General features: G+C 38.4%; 1 protein-coding gene and 1 pseudogene across 2 annotated transcripts in view; both read left to right on the forward strand.

The window, feature by feature from the left end:
* The window catches only part of Efemp1 (EGF-like fibulin extracellular matrix protein 1), a 56,143-nt gene extending 50,207 nt beyond the window's left edge, over positions 1 to 5,936 (forward strand). For both annotated transcript variants that reach the window (XM_078029155.1, XM_078029156.1), the window contains exons 10-11: positions 84 to 279; positions 5,228 to 5,936. In XM_078029155.1, coding sequence (XP_077885281.1) covers positions 84 to 279; positions 5,228 to 5,389 — 358 coding nt within the window. In that variant the 3' untranslated portion in view covers positions 5,390 to 5,936. The remainder of the gene's footprint in view (positions 1 to 83; positions 280 to 5,227) is intronic.
* Positions 5,937 to 18,335: 12,399 nt separating this feature from the next.
* Positions 18,336 to 19,474, forward strand: LOC101960559 (homeobox protein TGIF1-like; annotated as a pseudogene).
* The last annotated feature ends 2,864 nt before the right edge of the window (positions 19,475 to 22,338 follow it).

The raw sequence follows: 22,338 nt of genomic DNA on the forward strand, positions 1-22,338 counted from the left end.
AACATCATCAGAACTTTTGAAAGTGAGCCTCTTTTGTTACTCCCCAACCAAACCAATGAATGCTTTTTTATTTGTCTCCACAGCCGATGTGTTTGCCCAGTCTCAAATGCTATGTGCAGGGAACTGCCCCAATCCATAGTCTACAAATACATGAGCATCCGCTCTGACAGGACTGTACCATCAGACATCTTCCAGATACAGGCCACAACTATTTATGCTAATACCATCAATACTTTTCGGATTAAATCTGGAAATGAAAATGGAGAGTTCTACCTAAGGGTAAGTATCCTGAAGGCAGCTATCGAGAAAGGTGGAAGTTTGTCGTGTCGTATTCACTTGGAAGGAAAGCTAACATTTAGAGTTTTGTGTGTAGGCATGTGTAAGGACCTCCAGTGTATCTTATTTCAGTTCATCCACTGGTAATGCCATAAGATAGATACTAATATTGATTTTGATTTTTTACAGAAGACAAATATGACATGTAGAGAGATTAAGTAGCTTCCCTAAAATCACAGATACCAAACTGCCGACTCTAGTACTAGAGTTGTGTGTGACTGCCAAAACACAAACCTACAAATCAATGACATTTGACTGTATGTAGGAAAAATAATTTCTGGAGAGTTTTTCAAAAATCATGAATTCCTTATTGCTACATTTGCAAGATAGTTTACATTCACAGCAAAACTAAAACCTGTCAGTCTCAGAAGTGACCCACCCCGATGCACAGTATGAGTCAACACGTGTACCACTGTCTTCTGGGCAGTGTGGGCTCACCCAGGTCTTTTCCCTGTCTTTTATTACCTATGTGAAATCTTGCTTCTGAATTCTGCCATTTCTGTCTTCATAGTGTCTCCTGGTTTATCTTTGCTTCCAAAGCCCCAGCCTCCTCTTCTCTAAGCTGCTTGCTTCACCTCCCCAGTCTCTCCAGAGCCTTCCAAGCTGATCTCCTGGACTCCATTCTCCCCCGCAAAATCTCAACAAGTTCATTTTAGGTTAAAATTCTGACACATTTTAAATACAGCTCACCACTTCATGTGAAAATGATGGCACCCCACCAAGCAGTTTTGCAGGGTTACCGTAACTGTTTCAAGCTCAGGATGTTATTCATCCAGTTACAGTTTTTTTGTTTTTTTTTTTCAAAACTCCTTTGGGCACTCTTCCTTTTTAATCAGATTTTAAAGTCAATATTTCATTTTGAGAATATGAAAGCAAATTGGGAAATTCATCCTTGTGGTCGAATTTACAGATTTTTTAATGTTTACACGTTTATCCTGTTCTTTGATATACTGACTTCCTTTCCAGCTTAAGCAATGTGATTCTCTTTCTTTGCCAGTAAATTAGAAATGATTAATTTCTCATGACCAACTTCTGAAGAGAAAAACCCAACCCAAAATACAATCTATTACTATCATTATTTTTTCTAGTAGGAAAAAATAAACTTCTTTAGCACTTGGTGTCTTAAATTTGAGATGCACTAGGTTATTTGTAAAAAGTTTCCTGTAAATGAGTTTTACAGAGTTCAGATAGTACCAATTAATTAATTCTAGCCCAAACAGATATTATTATCAGTAATCCCATGGTAATATGATAGGTTCATCTCAAATTCTCCTTTAAAAATAACTTTCCATTTTGAACTCTGCACCATAATTTTAAGAAATAAAATTTCCTAATAGGATCAGCAGTTAAAGTTCCAACGTGGTTTTTCTCTGCAATAAACAGGACACTTTGAAAGTTATTTTTATTCATTGACTTGATTTATTGAGTTATTGACTTGATTTTTCAAATACAAATACAAAGCCTTTTCCCATGAATAATATAAAATATTGCCAATTTTGATAATCCCAGAGTTAAATCATTTTAAATTACTTGAATAAAAAACTATTTTAAATGCTAAAAAAATACATCAATACTATTTCTTATCACATAATTCGAAAAGCACTTGGATCAAATCCTACAAAATTTCTCATTGAAATTCCACTTATGCCTAAGAATCAACCAGCAGTCCGTAATTAAGCACTACTATGTTCTTGGCTCCATAGTGAAGAATTAAAAAGACAGGTAATGCACAGTTCCTGATTTCAAAGACTTCTGACTACAATTGTGCAGCAAAAGTTAACATCTATGGAAAAGAAGGAGCCAGCATTGTACTTAATCCATGGTTTAAAGACAGCAAAAAATTAATAGATAAAGGAGGTTTCTTGATAGTCATGAGACGTGACCTGATCCTTGAAAGGATATGTGGAATATAGGATTTTATTTATATTCCTTTTGGGAGAATACTGAGAAAAGCTCCTTCCCTAGAAAGGGGGACATATTATAAGGAAGTAGTACACAAAATTGAAAGTAAAGTATCACCTTCAAAGTATTACTGTTACCTACAGCTATTGCTTCCAAGAAGCAAGTACTATAGACAATCCTAGAGGCACAAAAATAAATAAAAGCAAGCTAATTCCTATCCCATTGGAGATAATAGTTTAGACTCTGTGCAAGTGCTCAGAAGGGTGCTGACCTCTGCAACAAAGAGTTTAAAGGTTGCTCACAAGTATGTAAGCAGAAGACCTAATCAGGTCAGCCTTCTGGTACAAATAGATTTAAACTCAAGGACAAATTGAAAAATAGCAAACTAAAGGAGTATGTAGAAGTGCAGTTGGTCTGGAACTCCAAGTGCTAGAGGCAGAGGAGCCTGAGAGGATCCTGGAGAGCAGAACGAGCTAGATCTCACAAACCTTATAGAGTATTTTAAGGCCTTCAGGTAGAGGAGTCTCTATTGGACTTTCAGGTTAAAATGATGCCTGTCTACATTACAGATCATGGATTGAAGTGGGGCAAAAATGGAAATAGACCAGTTACACATTCAAGAGATAGGAAGTTATGGTGGTAGCCAGGAGTTTTAAAAAACAAAGAAAGAACAGATTTAAGAAGATATTGGAAGAACGACATGACTTGGTAACTCATTTGCTATTGGGAGGTTTGAGGAGAAAGATGCATCAAGAAGAAGACCCTTCTTGTGTCTGTCTTGAGCAACAGTAAATAGTGGAGATAAAGAAGAATAAGGAGCCAGTGTGGAAGGAAAGATGGAAGGTCATTTGGATAAATTAATTCCAGGTCCCTGTGAAAAATCAAAGTAGAGATACTTGCAGCTGGATTTGTGGATTTGCAACTCAAAATGCAGACTTCCAAGTCACTGGCAAATGCATAACAACCAAAGCCATGGTTATGGATAGGATCACTCAGGGAGAGTGTGTTGGAGTGGGTGATTAGTGGGAAGAGAAGAGAGCCTGAAATAAGAAAGGGCTACATCATGAAGACATTTCCTTTCTGTAACCTGATCTGGGCTCTGTTAGAATTATCCAGTGCCCTAGCCTATAGTTCCCTGGCCATCTCATCTCCCATGGCAAATCCAGTAAATGTAATGACATCCCTGAATTCAGGATTTCACAAGATGCAGAACAAAATGACACCAACCCCCATGGCCACACTCAGGTATTGGTCTCTGGTGACCATCCTCCCTCCCCACCACCCTGCTTTCTCTCGCACATCATCACTCTCACACAGTGCTTTTCACCCTCAAAGTGATGCTAGTTCCCTGATCCTCCGATCCCCTGTCCCCTTCCAGTCTATCAGCTACTTGGTGGACACTTAAACTACCCTGTCACCAACACATCAATCCTCCATCTGGCAGCCCCACATCAGTCCCATAAATCCATATATATTTTCATACCCAGCTTGTATGGACTAGTAATCCTGTAAAATTCTGGTCTCCTATTTCAGATGGGTGTTCAGTATGCTCAACAATTCTGTTATTTTTTTCTTATTTCTTTTATTCCATTTTTCTTTATTCCCTGGTCTCAAATGTCCCCATATTCTTTAAGTCCTTGCACTCTTCATTTTCAGTAGGTGACCTCACCTCCTACTCCTCTGAAACCACTGACATCAAATAGGTATGAGTTAGCTGTACTTCCCATGCCACTCACTGCAAACTTAAGTCTCTGGATCCTCCATCAAGTTTCCAAAAACAAGGTTTCTCTTCTGACAATCAAGATCCATCCAGCACGTGCATTTTTCATTTTATCTCCTCCAGAATCTTATTTTAACAGAATCCCCTCTACTTCCTACATATTCAACATGTTTTTCCCTCTGGATTTTGCCCTACCTTTCCTCTCCCTTGCCAGACTCGCTTGTTTAAATGCAGTCTGTAATCATTAACTTCCTGGTCACTCCTGTCTTCTGTTCCCACTACCATATGGAAGCTGATATGGGGGGGAAAAGCCACTAATGACCTCCATACATTAAATCCAAAAGGCACTTTAAAATTCCAGAATCTTCATCCTCCTCCGCTCTGGTGGACACAACTGGCCACTCATCTGTTCCCCCACTTAATCATTTATTTCTTCTCAGCTTCTTTCTTTGGTTTCTCCTCTACCTACTCCTTCAGTGTCATCCTCTCCTAGAACTCTGGCTTTACTACATCCACATTCTCTCCCTTGGTTTTATGTCCACCCCTTGAGGTGATTGCTAAATCTGAATCTCTCTCTGTATCCTTTGTCATTCAGATTCATCATCTGCTTACCCACCCCACCAATATCATCTCTCTCCTCTTTCCAACACCTGTCACATTTTTCATCAAAATTAAACTGCATTGAGTTCTTCTGAACATGATGCTTTACAGAACTTCCGCTTATCCCTGGGGACTCTCCCTGGGTATTCCAAAGCCTTTCCTTAATATTTTAGGATTCCTCCTCTTTTCCCTGTGTATTTGCACCTGTCTGCACACACCCTGAGTATCCCCACATTCCTTAATATTTGCAACATTCTATCGAAATTAACTGTTTCCCTCTCTCTTCACCCACTAGAATGTAAATAGATGCACAATGTCAAGAAAATGAAAAATTACAGCTTTGTTTACCAGTTCAAAAATGATCTGATTCCAAGCTCTGGACTCTATAATAGCTGAAACTGCTCAAGGGTTTAAGAAACATTCACAGAAAGAGAGGAATAGAAAAGAAAAAACTATTTGAAAAGCAACTCCTTGAAACTTGGAGCTAGGTCCAAGGATAACTATGAAGAAGGTTTGGAGTCAGGAAGGGATAAGTAGTAGGTTTTTTTTAATCCCACTTCTTACCTATCTAGTAGTTAATTATCCCCTAATTCTCATTGGAAGTATAATAAGAGAAACTCTATTCCAAGAAAACTAATTCTCTCCCTCTTCTTTCTTCTTTTATTTTAGCAAACAAGTCCTGTAAGTGCCATGCTTGTGCTCGTGAAGTCACTAACAGGACCAAGAGAATACATCGTGGACCTGGAAATGCTGACAGTCAACAGTATAGGGACCTTCCGCACAAGCTCAGTGTTAAGATTGACAATTATAGTGGGGCCATTTGCCTTTTAGCCTTTTACCAGAGTCTACCACAGGCATTTAAATCAACCAAAGAATATTGTTACCTTAAAGCACTATTTTATTTATAGATATATCTAGTACATATACATATACATCTATATACTGTACACTCACCCCTAATTCACACAATTACACCATGGTATAAAGTGGGCATTTAATCTGTAAAGATTCAAGATTTGTCTGTATTAATGTGTGTAAATTAGACATTAATCCACTAAACTGGTCTTCTTCAAACATTAATTCACTAAACTGGTCTTATTCAAACATTAATTCACTAAACTGGTCTTATTCAAGAGAGCTAAGCATACATAATCCAGTGAATCTTGGATTCTATCCTGTAAAAATGGGACCAAGCGATGTTACTCTTCTGTGGTGCTTAGGAAAACCTTAAGACAGCTCCACCAACAGTCTCTTAAGGGGGCAGTCATCCTAACATTGAATAGTATGCTAGGGCAGGAATGAGGTTTTTATAACTGCTTTGTAAGAAAATGGAAAAAGTCAATAAAGATATATTTCTTTAGAAAATGAGGAACTCCCACATTTGTGTTGGTCTTTATTTTCATGATCAGTCTACAGATGGTTGTTCATTACATACAATAAATCATTATTGTACAATAAGCTGGTCTCCATAGGGTATTTTAAATTTTTGTCGGAAATCCTTTATTATGAACATGAAAAACCAATAAGAAAAATTTCCCCAAATTCCCCCCAAATGAATCAAGTATCTCCTAGAAAATTATTCTGTTGAGAAATCTATGAGAAACAGAGGAGAAAAAAAAATTTTTTTTTTCTAAACCACATTGGAGTTGAACGAAAGAAGCAAATCCAGTAAATGTAATAACATCCCTGAATTCAGGGTTTCACAAGATGCAGAACAAAATGAAGAAAAGGTATTTTACTGGGGGAGTTTTAATTTCTAAATAAAATTAAAGTTCTAACACTTCACTGGTTTATAAGTAAAATTTTTCATATTTGTACTCAGTGCCCACAAAGGAGGAAAATGATGGTGGTTCTTATTCCTGGCATCAAGAGTGAGTGTGAACTAAAAGCAAATCCCTTCCTCCAATTCTAGGAAAAGGTTTTAGGTCTTCTTATTTTTTTCTTTAATGTAACTGCTTCACTTTGATGTGTCATATTTTTAAATAAAAATAAATATTCTCTTAGAAGATCGCCCAATCTTTGGAGGTTTCTTAATGTAGCCAATAACAGCCAATATAACTTTTATATCTGGGGGAAAATCACTGCCAGAGCAAGAACAACCATTATATTTATGTGTGCGTGTTGTGTGTGTGTGTGTTAAGAAATGGAGAAACAAAGACTATTAGAATCGTGCCACGAAGAAAGTGTACAACCAATTTTTTTCTTACATCCAGTTTCAAAGCACAAATGAATAACCTCTATCACCAAGTAACCCTGCTGCTAAAATGAAGGTCTCTCACGGTGGACTGAATGTGTAAGAATTGTCAAAAAGAAAGTTCAGCAAGAGACCAAGGAACAAAACACAAGTTCCTTATGTTAGAGTGGGGGATGGGCCCTTCAGGGCTAGAGAGGGGCAGGACCAGTGGAGGAGGAACAGGTCTGACCAATAGGTGAGGGTATGCGCCTCACCTACCTACATGACAGTTGAGGAGTCCAGATAAATTAAGGCTTGCTTTAAACCTTTCTATTTGTAATCAATCTAGTGATTTGTCTGCATAGAGTAAAAAAGAAAAGAGCCTGAGACCTTCCAAGATTGTTCACTCTTAAACTAAAAGGCAGAGTCTTTGTAGTAGAAGTAACAGGAGTCTCCGGGGTATCTGGCATAAACCCTGGCCCTCCCTTTACCCCCAAATCCTGTATATGAAATCAAAATCCATAGAAACCATTAACTTCCAAGATAATGAATGTCCTTGAATCTCAAGGCTTGGTCCTATTCACAAATCATAGATCACGGAGAGGGATGCTATACCGAAGCTTCACTGATTCAATCCCCTTTTCTTTTAATTTGTGGTAGAACACACATCACAAAATTCAGTGTGGTCATGCACACAGTTTTCAAGTGTATACTTCAGTAGTGCTTTAAACATTATACAAATATTCCCACCATGTAGTTCCGTAACATTTTCACCATTGGAAAAACAAACCCCATGCCCATCAGCAGTCTGTGGCCACTCTTTCCTTGTCACAGCCCCAGTGGAAACTACCTCAGATCTCTGTGGATTTGCCTATTCTGGGCATGTCATATAAATAGGATTATAGAATTTGTGTCCTTTTGTGTCTGGCTTCTTTCATTTAACAGTTTTCAGGGATCAACCATGTTGTTTCATGTATAAGTACTTCATTTCTTTTTGTGACTGACTAGTATTCCATTGTATAGATATACCACATTTTGTTTACCCATTCATTAGTTGACAGATATCAGTCAACAGATGGTGTCCATCTATAAGTCCTTCTAATTTGGGATGTTGAAAAGAAACTGATTTCCAGACAATTCATCCACTAATTTCACAGTCTAAATTCACCCAATTTTAGTTTCCTTTCTGACTAAAAAGAGTAGCAAGTAAACTTTTTTTTTTTAAATAGGAATGAAAACTTGGAAAGAACTTTGAGAAGTTAACATATGAGTGCCTTTATAAAGATACCCATTAAACATAAAAATCTCATGCTTTATTTTAAAATTGGTTCTTTTTAGTTATACATAACATTAGGATTCATTTTGACATAAAATCATGGAATATAATTTGATATAATTCGGTTTCCAGTATTTGCCCTTTTCCTTCCCTCCCCACTCCCTGTGTTCCTTTCCCTCTACCATACTGATCTTTTTGCTACTTACTTTGGTAGTTTTGTTTTGTTTTTGAGTTAGTTTCTTGTGGATAGACATGATGGTGAGATTCACTGTGGTATATCCATATATGCACATAGCAAAATTAGGTCCGATTCATTCAGCTGTCCTTCCATTCTCCCATGTCTTATCCCTCCCCCTCAGTCTCCTTCATCTAGTCCACCACTGTAGCCTTTTCAACAAATGGTGTTAGGAGAATTGGATGTCTATAAGTAGAAGAATGAAACTTGACCTCTATCTCTCACCCTGCACAAAAATCAACTCAAAGTGAATCAGAGACCTAGGAATTAAACCACAAACTCTGAATTTCTGGAATAAAATATAGACCCAACAAACACTCAAACTTGTTGGCACAGGAACCAACTTCCTTAACAGGACCCCCAACATACAAGAAATTAAACCAAAAATCAGTAAGAGGGATGGCATAAAATTAAAAAGCTTCTTCATAACAAAGGAAACAAGAGTGTGAAGAGAGAGCCTACAGCACAGCAGAAAATCTTTGTCACCTGCCCCTCGGAATATATAGAGAACTTAAAAAACTTGACACCAAAAGAACAAATAATCTGATTAAAAATGGGGCAAAATAACTAAACAGACACTTGTCAAAAGAAGAAATACAATTGGCCAACAAATATATGAAAAAAATGTTCCATATCAGGGAAATTCCAATCAAAATTACATTGAGATTTCATCTCACTCAAGTCAGAATGGCAATTTTTATGAATATAAGTAATAATAAATGCTGATGAGGATGTGGGAGAAAGACACACCCATACACTGTTGGTGGGACTGCAGATTAGTATAGCCACTCTGGAGAAGCACAGAATTAGTGCAAACATTATAACAAAAAGAATGGAGATTTCCCAAAAATGTAGGAGTGGAACCACCATATGACTCAGCTATCCAACTCCTCTTTATATATATATCCAAAATACCTAAAATCAGCATACTGTATAGATACAGCCACATCAATATTTATAGCAGCACAATTCATAATAGCCAAGCTATGGAACCAAACAAGGGGCCCTTCAACAGGTGAATGGATAAAGAAAATGTGATTTTTATACACAATGGAGTATTACTCAACCATAAAGAATGAAATTACAGCATTTGATCATAAATGGATAGAACTGGAGACTATAATACTAAATGAAATAAGCCAGACTTCGAAAGCCAAAAGTTGAATGTTTCATCTGATATGCAGAAGCTAATCCAAAATAAGGGGGAGGGGGAAGAGATAGAAAGGGAAATGGCAGGGAGATTCCATCATGTTCTCTTTAAATGCAATTTGAAATTCAAAATAAATATGACTAAAAATAAACCAAATCACTACGACAAAGTTCTGCTTTTCTTTCAGACTATACAAGACTCCTTCCTTCTGTCATCCTAGGAAATGGTTGATTTAAACCAGCTCTCATATATGGAGATCATAGAAAAATAATTCATTGTCAGAATCTTTTTTGTCAACATTCATTGATAAATGTCTCTGCTAATCTAACAGTGTGATGTCATCCTAAAGAACCACGAGATTCTTAGTCTCTCTTCTCTTATTACCAGTTGAGAGACCTTAGTAAAGTCACTCAAAATCTTGGATTCTTTATGATGCTTTATGCCAGGATGTTTAAACAAGATGTTTTTCCAGCTTGTAAAACTGTAAGTTTTTATAAGTCCTACCCCAAGGATGCACTCAGAGAAGATATAGTTCTATTTACCAAATCTTTGAAAGCACTTGAGTATTCTTTGAATATTGGACATTGGCAGAAGAAAAAAATATTAACAATTCCCACCCTAAACCAGATCTTCAACAATGTGGGTTCATTATCGAGGATGAAGACACAATAAATAACCCAATTCAGCTCTAAGTTTTTAAATTACAATTCAAAATACCTTTCTTTTTTTAGTATTCCCTCTGTAAAATTACATTTTTGTTACTTTCTGCTGATACTGAAATATAATTACTCGTGTTAAATTGAAAGCCATTTTACCTTGTTTCACCAATGGAAAAAAGGGCCAGTCATGGGTTCCCACACTTCAAACGTGCTCCTGGGAAATGCCTACTCGGTGAGCCTTAGTGTAATGAGAACTTTCCTAGACATTTCCACCACTCACCATCCCAATGCCCCTGGCCTGGGCTCTGAGACTTCGGTGCCCTCCAGATAGGCGGAATTGTTTTCTGACTGGGTTAGGCAAGGCCTGATGAGGGTTAGGCCATCGCAAAAAGAGGATGACTTCCCTCAGCTGCCAACTCCCCACCCCTGCAAAAGTACTTTGACAACTTGCAGTCACCATTTCCTCCAAGCAAAATCTCTCCTGTTACACACCCTTCCTTATAATAATAATAATAGTAATAAAACAGGATTCTAGAACTTAGACGCCATCTTATTTTGAAGACTTGCTCAAGGTTACAGTTTGTTAAGCAAGAGCACCATGCCTAGAACACAGGTCCTAAGACTTAAATTGAAGCACTTTTCCTTGGCCACACTCCAGATTCCAACACCGTCAGGCAATCCCTTTCCTTCCGAACTTCTTCCTATAAAATGCTATATTTCCTGCAAAATGTTCACTCCATGTCATGGATCAACCTTGCTGGCTACATGACCAGTTGTCACTGCTACTGTCACATGTAGTTGAGTTGAAATAACACAGATACCAACCCAAGAGAGACAGACTCTCAAGAACTGTAGCTGATTTGTTCTTTTAACTCCAGAGAAAGAGAAATATGTTATGTAAAATATTCTTGAGCTCTACAAATTGAAATGCAAGGACCAATCATGTAGACCTTACTATAGTAGAGAGAACAGCAATTTCCAAAAGAAAAGAAAAGCCTATTACTAAAGATCCAAAGGAGCTGGGGATGGGGATGGGGGCTTTGAGAGGCAGAGTGGTGAATATGGAGTGGGTCTAACACTGTCCTGGTCCAGGAGCTGGACAAAAAGGCTTATGGAGTCCTTCCTGCCATCAGAATCAGTGTAAGACAAGTGGTGAATGTGAAGAATAGTGTCATTCCTTGATGTTGGTTCATATTATTAATCTTAAGTGATTCTTGAAGAAAGAAATAGGTACAATGAACATTATCTGCTAAAGGCTTCTTACTTGACAGGCTGGAATACGATATCACAATTGACAACTCCATCATAAAAGACCTTTTAGGTCTTTCACAATATATTTAAGTGAAAAGGGGGAAAAAATAGGTACTTATAAAATTATGATTAAATATTGGAGAGTAGAAATCAGCTAGAAACCAATCCCCATATCTAATAAAGGTAGTATCTCTACCACTCTATAAGGGAGATGGAGTGAATCCAAATGATGGAACAACTGCTCAATGCCCTGAGACCACCTGAACACAGCCCGGTGGGATTATTATTTCTTGGGAAGCTTCACAAATAAAAGGTTATTGTTGAATCTTGTTTCCATGACTTCAAGCAGTTGCTTATGTTTTGAACAGCTCTGCATGCATCTAACTTTCTAACTTTCCTTTTAAAATATAGAACAGCTGCTGATCTGCTCATATGTTATGCATAAGCAGCTCACAAGGGACAAAGCCCTCCATTAATATGTTGAATTATTTTTAACACACTTATATTTCTATCCTGAATCATCATCCCTGAGAGATGGCAAATTTCCATCTTCCCAGCTGGGGGGAGCACCTGCAAAATGCAAGCCCAAACTGTGACACATCTGGTATCAAAAAAAAAAAAAAAAAAGATCTTGTTTCATCTGGCCAACAGGCTAAAATATCAAGATCATTGAACAGAAACAAGGCAAAAAGTTAACTGCCTCTTCTATGCAGTCAACGCAGATGTCTAGTTAAGCTGTTTATATTGTAAGCACATGTGTATGTTAACAGAGCACAGATCCCTTTAATAAGCCAGAGTTGGAATATAAATGCAAGAGAATTTTAAAGACCTGAGTGCAATAATTCAGTTCTTTTTTATCTTCCCATAGAAACTAAATTAGTTTCTGCAGATCTGTATTATCTTTAAACAGATGCGTGTAACACAAAAATAAATTATTTTAAGAGTTATTTTGGTATCTCCAAATTGTTTATTTCCTTTAAACACCATATTCCACGTTTTTTGTACTTTAATATTTAGCTTCACTTACCATAAATTACTTGCACATGACTTAAACCAGGTGTCTTGATTCGTGAGGCTTCAAAGTAGATCCTGAGACAAGAATTGAGTTTGGGTGGTTTGAGGGGTTATCTCAGAGAGTGGGGAAAGGGAGCCATGGAAAGGAAAGATGCAAATAAGTGAGTGACTTAATGAGTGGGCCATCTCTGTGGGCACCTGGTGTTCAGTTCCTCTGGGATCCTCAGAAAAATCCTGTGGAACTCCACTCAGAAGCATTCCACCAACCAGTGTAACTCCACAACATGTTCAACCAGAAGAATAAGATCCTAATTAAAATAGGATACACACACACACAAGCACACACACACACACACACACACTCCATGTATGTATAATCTGCCAAAATACATTCTATTTTCATGATTTCTAAAAAGAATTTAAAATTTAAAAAAGGAAAAGAATTCCACCAAAAGCCCAATATCTGGGGTATTTATCTACCAGCGCCCACCCACCCCTAACTTCCAGTGGGTGAATGAGCTCTCTAATGCTGGAAAAAGCCCTCAGGCAAAAACAAGAGAGAGCTTTGATACAGAGTACTGCCAGTGAACTAGAAACATCCAGTAAGCTCATGTGGCTAAAGCGATGTGCAGGTGGACATCGGCACCGGCTGGACAAGGTCCGTCAATGCTTTATGACCCTGACAGCTGAAGTTTATGTTACTTCCTAACTTGATGGCTTCTTATCACATAAACCTCTTTCTTGACTTTTTACTCTTCATTCTCCCATCTTTTTATTTTTTCTTCTCTTTTCCTCTCTTTTACTAAAATTTTTCTTCTCTAAGTGTTATTTGATTAGCAAGTTGGGCACCACCATGTCTAAGAGATGTGGTACTGATAGAAAAAGACCCATAAGGTACTATGAAAAGTGTGGTGTCATATTGTTGACACCAGGAGCCTGATTCTAGAGTTCATCACACCAAACTACAGAGTACTGGATGAAATGGGTTGCTCTTCAAAGGTGAATGTTCAGGGGGCTAATGAAGCTAAAGCTTCAAGGCTCCTCTCTTACATCAGCCCCTTCCAACACCCTGGAAGGAACTCTAGCTGTATATTCACATAGCCATATATTTTTGTCAAATTTGAAAAATTCATATATTTTAGCTGACTTATAGGATCCCTCCTTCCTCTCGGTTTTCAGCATCATACTTTTCCTCGTGTTCTATAGCACTGGAGTAGGTCACAAGCATTTTTGAGAATCCAGTCTGGGGAATTTGAGTTAGGAAGGTATATTCAGTTTGGGTTTAGGAAGACGTATTTATATGGTTAACAGTCACTTCTATGTGTTATTTGAGCTCCTGTCTGGCATAGGAATAACTTTTAAAAATATTCCTACCACCCTCTCTGTTGATCTTACCTGATAACAAGCACAAAAGTCAAAGTCAGGATTCCTATCACAATATAACGTCCTATAGCATCCAGTGCTGGATGTGAACCGGAAAAACAAGTTTTGAAATAGTCAAAGCCAGAAGCTAATCTACCAAAAATTCTTTCATACACCAGAGATATAAAATGGTAATTAGAGGGCTTGGGTTTTAATCAATTCCTAAGTCATGAATATACGTGATTATGCAGCAGGGCACAATTACAAATGCACCATACCATGAAAATATTTTGCATAAATGTTATAAGAACTCACTAGAAACAATTCTAACTATGAGAAGTGAATTATAATCAAAATATGTTTCAGATAATACCAAAAGCTGTAACTTATTGAGAAGAAGAAATAAATTTCAAATGGAAATAATGGAGAGACTTGTGGGTTAATTTGCAATCAAATTAGTGAAGAGGAATGAATCATGTGAACACACTGGATAAGATGTAAATGTCCTGCTACTTCAGTACAGAACACTAACATAAGTGAGAATAACACAAAACCAAGAGTTAGACACTACCCCCTGACTAACAGGTGTGTCATTTCAAAGAGTATTAAAATTAGTCCCTGGACAAGAAAATTTGGAGTGATCCAAACTCATGCAGATCTTACATGATACAAAATTGATAGATGTCCGGAACTGCCATATAGGAGTTGAGCACCCTTAGCCTTAAGCAGTGGAGGTGTGGAGACTGGTTTCCCTTGCACAGGAAACAGGTGGATCCACAGGGGAGCTAGGCTCTGGGAATGGGCGTTACCCAATAGGAGTGGGCTGCCTTCTCATTCCTTTGTAATACTACCCTTTACCTTTTTTGGATGGAATGTTCTATCTAATGGTTCTCTTCAATAAAAACCAAGGTTCAGGGCCTGTCCCCCCCACCTCTCTCTCCAGCCTCCTGTGTTTTTCTCTTGTGCCCCCTTTGGGAGCTTAAGCTGGAGGAGGAGGAGCCATCCTGAAAAGCCCCAAGATAAAAGGTATTTTCTGTGTCTGTGTGATTCGTTCATGCCAGCCCAATTCACCCGAGTGATCCTGGTTCCAAAGAGGTTTCCCAAATTTCCAAATTTGACAATTTTTAAAAGGTGCATGATGTTATAATGATTTATGAAGGCAGAAACTTCTGGAAACCATAAATTTTTTAAAAAAATGAAAACCTCAGGCTGGGGTTGTGGCTCAGTGGTAGAGTTCTTGTCTCACATGTGTGGGCACTGGGTTACATCCTCGGCACCATATAAATAAATAAAATAAAGGTATTATGTCCATTTACAACTAAAAAAAGTCAACCATACAAAAAGAAAAACACAATTATATATCTATTCTCTCTATTAAAAATATATAGAATTGTCATCATACTATGTAGCCAAAAATGCAGGAAAGAAGTTTTACAAAGGAGTGTTAGGCAGCTTTCAAAAAAAATGTTTGTTCCCCAGACGTTGTGACTTTTTGCTATATTTGTCAGCTTTTGAAATTTGTAATTTGTTGTGATTTCTTTTGATATTTTAAATGAAAATTCACTTTTGTGTCTAATTTTACACTTATAATTTTGTATTCTTTCCCTTAAAGTGAGCCACCAAATATGTATAAGCTTTGTTCAAAACTTGGGCACATCCCTGGTAGTAAGACCAAAAAGCAGCCCTGCTGCTTATTACATATATGGAGCTTTCGTGAAAGTTACAAAAGGACACTTTCTTAGTACATTCTGTGTTGTAAAATACTTGTCACTTTATTGAGAGAGAGAGAGAGCTCAATTTTTATAGACTGACTGAACTTCTAAGATTTTGTGTTCCCACTTGTTTGGCCTCTGGGAAGATCTCTGGCTGTGTTATAACATGGTAAATGCATCATATTGCAGGTATGTGGCACAGTAGTGTGGAAGAGGTCAAATGACCAGAAGGAAAGCAAAAGACTGCAGAGAAGACAGGCTTCACTCTCTATGACAACCCTCATTCTCAGGAACTAATCCACCCCTGCAAGTTTCCATGAAACCAACATTAATTCCTTTAACCAGCATGATCCTGACCCAGTTGCCTTCAATTAGCCCCTAGCTCTTAAAGGTCCTTTCAGTACCATTACTTTGGGCTCAAGCTTTAACTTAGGTTTGGAGAGAACTAACTGCTTCCAAACTATGTCAGACACTTAATCTTGGTCTCAAAAAATGAAAATAGTCAGAAAATGGTACAGAAGATGGCCTTATATTTCCACACCTGCCATCAGCTCCTATAGCCATCATTTCATCTTATTAATAGCAATTGTGGATTTAAGAGTATTAAGTTCTGGGGCTGGGGATGTGGCTCAAGCAGTAGCGCACTCGCCTTTCATGTGTGCGGCCCGGGTTCAAACCTCAGCACCACATACAAACAAAGATGTTGTGTCCGCCGAAAACTAAAAAATAAATATTAAAATTCTCTCTCTCTCTCTCTCTCTCTCTCTCTCTCTCTCTCTCTCTCTCTCTCTCTTTAATAAAAAAGAGTAGTAAATTCTGACTCAAATCAAAAGTTGAAAAATATACTTCAACCCTCATGTTTATGGGTGAGTTATTCTTATAGCACTTCAATGTTGTATTTCTCCTTACTTGTCTCTTACCAATGATTACCTGTCTTCATTTTCTCCTTGTTTCTATTGCTAGCCATTAATAAGAAGGAAAAGACCTCAGTGAGGTTTCTCTGAGGCTATCCAAACCCCTGATTATATCTCAGTAACTGGATCTAACCTTATATTTCTAGTGGCATTCATTTTAATAAACATTTCACTGGGCATCCACCATGTGCCAGGTATTGCACTAAGTACTAAGTGAATGAAGATAAATACATCATGGTCCCTGGCCTCAGAGAACTTACAGTGTAGTCAGAAAATGAAAAATAATGTTTTGCGTTCAGTTTTTTTAAAAAATCAGCACCATTTACTGAGCACTTATTATTCACAAGGTGCTTCCAAACCATTATTTCATTCCTCACATTCACCCTATGAAGAGGGATCACTATTCATCATAGTGGTGAAGAAGCAGATTCGATGACTTGGTTAGGACCAAATATCAAGCAGCGTTGAATCAAGACAGGAAACAAGACCCATTTTGTCTCCAAAGCCTGAATATTGTCTTAGGAGAGCAAAGCTCAGGGTAGTTGATTTTGGTGAGGGGGCAGTGAAGTCACTCCTGGGCTCATCTCTAGGGGAACCAGATTTCTTCAAGTACAGCAGGTGTTTCAGCAGAAGAGGACCTATGCACAAAGGCAAGCATGGTCGTTAGCTTTTTCACTGCTGCAATTAAAAGACCCAACCAGAACAATTGTAAAGGAGAAAAAGTTTATTTGAGGGCTCACATTTCAGAGATCTTAGTCCATAGAAGGCTGGCTCCATTCTTTGGGCAAAACATGATGGCGGATGTGGTGGAGGGAAGCAGCTCACGTGATGATCAAGAAGCAGAGAGAGACTCCACTGGCTAACTATTTTACATAGTCCCACACATGAGCTTAAGGGGGACACCTCACATCCAAATATAACAACAAGGAAGCAAAAACAAGTAACAGGCTGAGAAAACTTGTGGTTCCTCATGCTCAACCAAGATCCTGGCTCCTGATATTGAATCATGGGATGACAAATCACTTCATCCATCAGTTTCTTTATTTCCCCCAAACTTTTTCCCTCTCTCTCTTTACTTCTCTCCTTCTTTCATTCCTTCCATGAGCATGGATATGATGGTTGCTGAAGTACCTTCCCTACTTGTAAGAAACTTACAGGTTTTGGGGGGGAAGGGGAATGAATCAAATAATCTCACAATCGAATGTGATTTGTAAATTTCAACTGTGCCAGAGACTACAAAAAAAGGCATGAGGTACTACATGAGCCTAGGGGGAAATCAAATGACCTACTTAGGCATCCCCAGAAAATGTCACTTGAACTATCTTTAAGATAAATAGAAAATAACTACACACACACAAAAAATGTAGCATCCAGAAAGGGATATACATATGCAAATTCTCTTCGAAGAGAGAGAGCATTTTTTTGGCACAGTGTTACAAGCAACTGGAATATCAGTGTGGTTGGGGCTGAGGATGAGGCTGGATAGATATGTAGAGACCACTGAAGAAACTGTGCCTTTGTTTTTAAAACAATGGGAAGCTATTTAAATATTTTAAGTGGGTAGGTAATGTTACCAGATTTTCACTTTTACAAGAAAAATCACTTTGACCTGGAGATAGGTTGGAGAAGGGGTTAGGGTAGATGCAGGTTAGAAAGACTCCAGCAGTTCAGGAGAAGATGGCATGGTAACTCAGGCAAGAGTGTTGGTGGAGGTTCTGACAGTATTTAGGTGCACCATGCAGGAGCCAGGAAGGAAGGAGATGGTGAGGGGAGTGAGCTGGGTGAAGGAGAGTCCCCTCTAGCTGCCTTAAGATCTCTGTAGTAGGAGGTCCATGAGTCACTTGAATTCCATCCAGGAATAGGCACCTGGGATCCTGGTGCCTTGTTCAACAATAACAGCTGGGGCACATCCTATAAGTTGCAGGAGAGTCAGCAGTGAAGGAGGACAACTCCTTGCCTTTGCCTGCTGTGTCCCTGCTCCTGGTCCCTTGATTTCTCAACATTGCCTTTCACTGGGTGAGCAGTTCCAGAATGAAGAACAAGAATAGTGAGGTGGGGGCATCCCACAGCGAGACTGATGATAAGGACAACTTGGACACATCTCTGGACCTTTCTCTCTTCCACTGACTGGGGGGGCAAGAGAATGAGAAGAGGCAACTTGCCCAAGGAGTCTGTTTAGATTCTGCAGGATATGAGCACCAAAACAATGCCTGTCCCTCAGAGGAAGAAAAAGCAATATTATCCCAGCAAACACACCTGTCCATGCTACAGGTTTGTAGCTGGTTCATCCACACCAGGTATAGGCTTCTCCCGGACTTGCAGAGAGAGGATGGCAAAGATTCAAATCAGTTCATCATTTCTTGATCTAGAGCCAAGATTTCTGAAGCTAGCTGTACATGTGAGAAATAGAAAATCTAGTTTATTTTCAAAATACAGTATTCAGCCTTAATTGGGTCCAATTGTAGCCATTTGATAGTGGCCCTTTCCTTTGCCCACCCCAATTTTAAAATTAGCCAATCACATAGACTGTACCCCTGTGCTCCTCCAATCAAGGTGATGGGCAGCACTGCACTAGGTATATAGAGAGGTGGACTGCCCACCCAGGAGCACTTGCTAGTCAGGTTCCAGAAGGTAGGGAGATGTTCTGGAAGAAGTAAAAGTGTGCCTTGCCTACGCACTTTCAAATGTGTTTGATTTCTTGTGGCACCTCGGTATTTCTAGGCTGCAATGGGAATTGAAAACATCATGCCAGCTCTAGAGAAGAGCCTATTTTATTCCTGTACAACTAGACCAAACCCAACCCTAGGGAGGCCACTGTCTCCAAAGCCATTATCCCTGGATCAATTTTGGCTTGTCCATCAGTGGTCTACCATGCTACTCTAACTGCTTTGAAAGACGTGCTTTTCTCTTTCTGCCTTTGGTTGATGTGGGGAAAATCACAGATATACAGCAAACGGCAGCCAGCAACTTTACAGACATCTCTCTCTTGTACCCAGAGGACACATATAAATCTGGATTGAGTACAAATAAATACTCAGGAGTGGTCTTTTCAACACTCCTCTCTTACTCCACCAGACCTCAACTAGGATTTTCATAGATTTCAGCTTCTGGTGGATGTTACATCCAAACAGACTGCAGAGATGGGAGTTTCAAGCAAAACTATGGCTTAACCCCTGCTGTAGCAAAAGATTTCTCAAAAATGTTGTCATGCTTGTTGGACAGTGATGGCAAGATATGAATTGAATTTTTAATATATTTTATTAATATTTGCATATGGGATTGCTAAAATGAAGCTTCTTGTTAGTGAAATGTCTTCAATGGAATACAATCATCACAAGAATTATTCATTTGTAGAAGCAAAGAGTTACTTTTGTGAATGTTTCTTGGTAGATTATTCATAGTATGAGATGGCTCTCAGTATCATGTAATTTTTTTCCTTCTCTTCCCCTTTTTTGTTGATGTTTTTTCAGAATGTTCAAGACTTAGAACAGATAGCATCATTTCTTTCCCATGGGGAACAAGATGCCCACATACTATCTAGTTAATTTCAAAGTACTGTCTAATTAATTTTCAAATTATTTTCAAACAGGTGTGAATCTAGTTGATTGATGTCTTTTTCATAATATTTTCTTTACCAAAAAAAATTTATTAGTGGAGAACAAGAAAAGAAATGAACAGATTTAACATATTTAAGAAGCAAAATCAAAAGCTTAATGATGGATGAGATGTGGAGCGTGAGGGAGAAGGACATGTCAAGAATTAATGTGGGTTCTGGCTCCCATTATCTGTTACATAGGCAGTTGTTTCCATGTAGAGATTAAGGAACCTACCTGGGGCTCCACCACCTTCAACAGATGGCTTCCAAGGTCACCCACTTCTCATCTGCATCAAGTGGATCAGAGAAAGCATGGAGGGTGGAAGGCGAGGACTTTGCTAGGGGGCAGACCTGAATGTTGCTTATGTCACTCTGATCATCTTCCTTTGGATGCGCTTCATTGTGAGGAAGCCTGAGAAATAGATTCTAGTTCTGTGTTTAGGAAGAGGTGCAAACAGACCTGGTCATTAACTAGCAGTCTCTATCTCCATGGATGAGGTAGAAAATGAGTATATTCTTTACTGTGGCACTGGAAGTGTTCCCCAGGAACAGAGAAACAGTTTTCTAGTCCCCAGACTTGTTTTCGTTTTAGTTGTAGATGGACACAATGGCTTTATATTGTTTGTTTATTTTTATGTGGTGCTGAGGATCGAACCCAGTGCCTCACACGGGCTAGGCAAGTGTGCTACCACTGAGCCACAACCCTAGCCCCCCCCCGCCCCCCAGACTTCTTTTAGCTTCACTTTTCTCCTTATTCCTTTGGTGTATTTCTAGCATTCAAGGATAAGTAGAGTCCTTATGTCACACTTGCATATATTCATTTTTACCAAGAGCAAATTACCTTCTCAATACTATTTACTCATTTGATAGACAGTAAAATATATCCTGTTGTCTCAGAAAATAATACTCTGACCAAGTATGACAGAAATAATCAGATTTTTTTTCCTTTTTAAAATTAATTTTAACTAATGTATAAGAATCAAAATCATGCATATTAGCGGGGTAACAGGTGATGTTTCAATACATATATACATTATTTAATGTTTTAGAAACTAATCATTTATTCTTTAAAAGGTATATCAAAACTGGGCTTCCAATTTATTAGAAAAAATGTTAGTGTACAAATGTAATTACATTTGTATAATTTCTAATAACCATATGAAATAGTTTAAATGCAAAATAACGGAGAATGGCTAATTAAAATTTGGCTAGTCTGTAGGTAGAATATTTGGCAGTAATTAAAATCATGTTCATAAAGAGATTTTTAAAATAAGGGATGTTTATGATACAGTAATACCTGTAAATGCAGGAAGTAGTGTCAATTACATAAAATATACGTGTGTGTATGTGTGTGTGTGTATGTGTGTGTGTGTGTCTGTACTTTCTTATATCTGAAACTTTATTTTCACAATGAGTTCTATGAAATCTTTCTTTTAATTCAAGGCAAACTCTAAGAAGACCTAGGAGACTTGGAAATATGATAGGTAATTTCAACCAGGTCATATTTAAGTATTCCAAGTAAAGTGGACACTAAACTAAAGCTGTAGGCTCAGTCCAAAATCCAGGGGCAATGTTACAATTTGAGGTCCCCCATTGTAATTAAAGACTTGTCACCAGGGTGCTGCTATTGGAGATGGTAGGACCTTTGAGAAATAGAGCCTAAGAGAAGGCCCTCTGGTTATTAGAGCATGAGGTATTTCTTGTGAGACCACTTTGATAGTTCTCAGAAGAGGGCTGTCATAAAAGGAACAAGCCTTGGCCACTCCCACTCTCTCTACCTCTTTGTTAAAGACATAATCAATCACCTGCTTGTTCCCATATACACCCTCATCATTACCATCTGTACTGTGGGTGGGGCAGCCCTTGCCAAGCCTGCACTATAGCCTTTTGGATTTCCAGCCTAAAATCATGAGCTAAATAAACCTTTTCTCTTTATAATAAGTTAATTGATCAAGTATTTTGACATAGTGATAGAAAGATGACTATAAAAATTCTATATGAATGATTATACAACAGTGTTTTAGTATAGACTGCACCAATCTCATTATCGAAGAACTTTAACACCTTGGTGTCATGTGAATTGCCCAAGGATGGGCCATCCATGCAGGTCTGGCAGGCAAAATGAAAACACAACGTTCAAGCCAGAGGGTCAGACCTGGATAGATACGGTAGAGTAATAAACCTCCTGGTAAGAGAAGAGCTAGGGGACAGGCCAAATCTTGGTTACCACACCTCTGGGAATACAGGAGGTGCCCCAAGTCAAACAATTAGATGCAAGAGGCAAAAGCTGTGGGAACAGATTGGAATCGCACCTATTCAGTGAGGACCAAGAGCAAGAATTCAGGTGCTAGGAGGTTCATATTGATTGATTTCCTAGGATAAGATTTAAGCCAATGCCTCACTTGAAGATGGAAGGCCCACTTTTTCTGGCATGATTTT

The sequence above is a fragment of the Ictidomys tridecemlineatus genome, chromosome 12 (genome assembly GCF_052094955.1).
Source record: "Ictidomys tridecemlineatus isolate mIctTri1 chromosome 12, mIctTri1.hap1, whole genome shotgun sequence".
NCBI lineage: Eukaryota > Metazoa > Chordata > Mammalia > Rodentia > Sciuridae > Ictidomys > Ictidomys tridecemlineatus.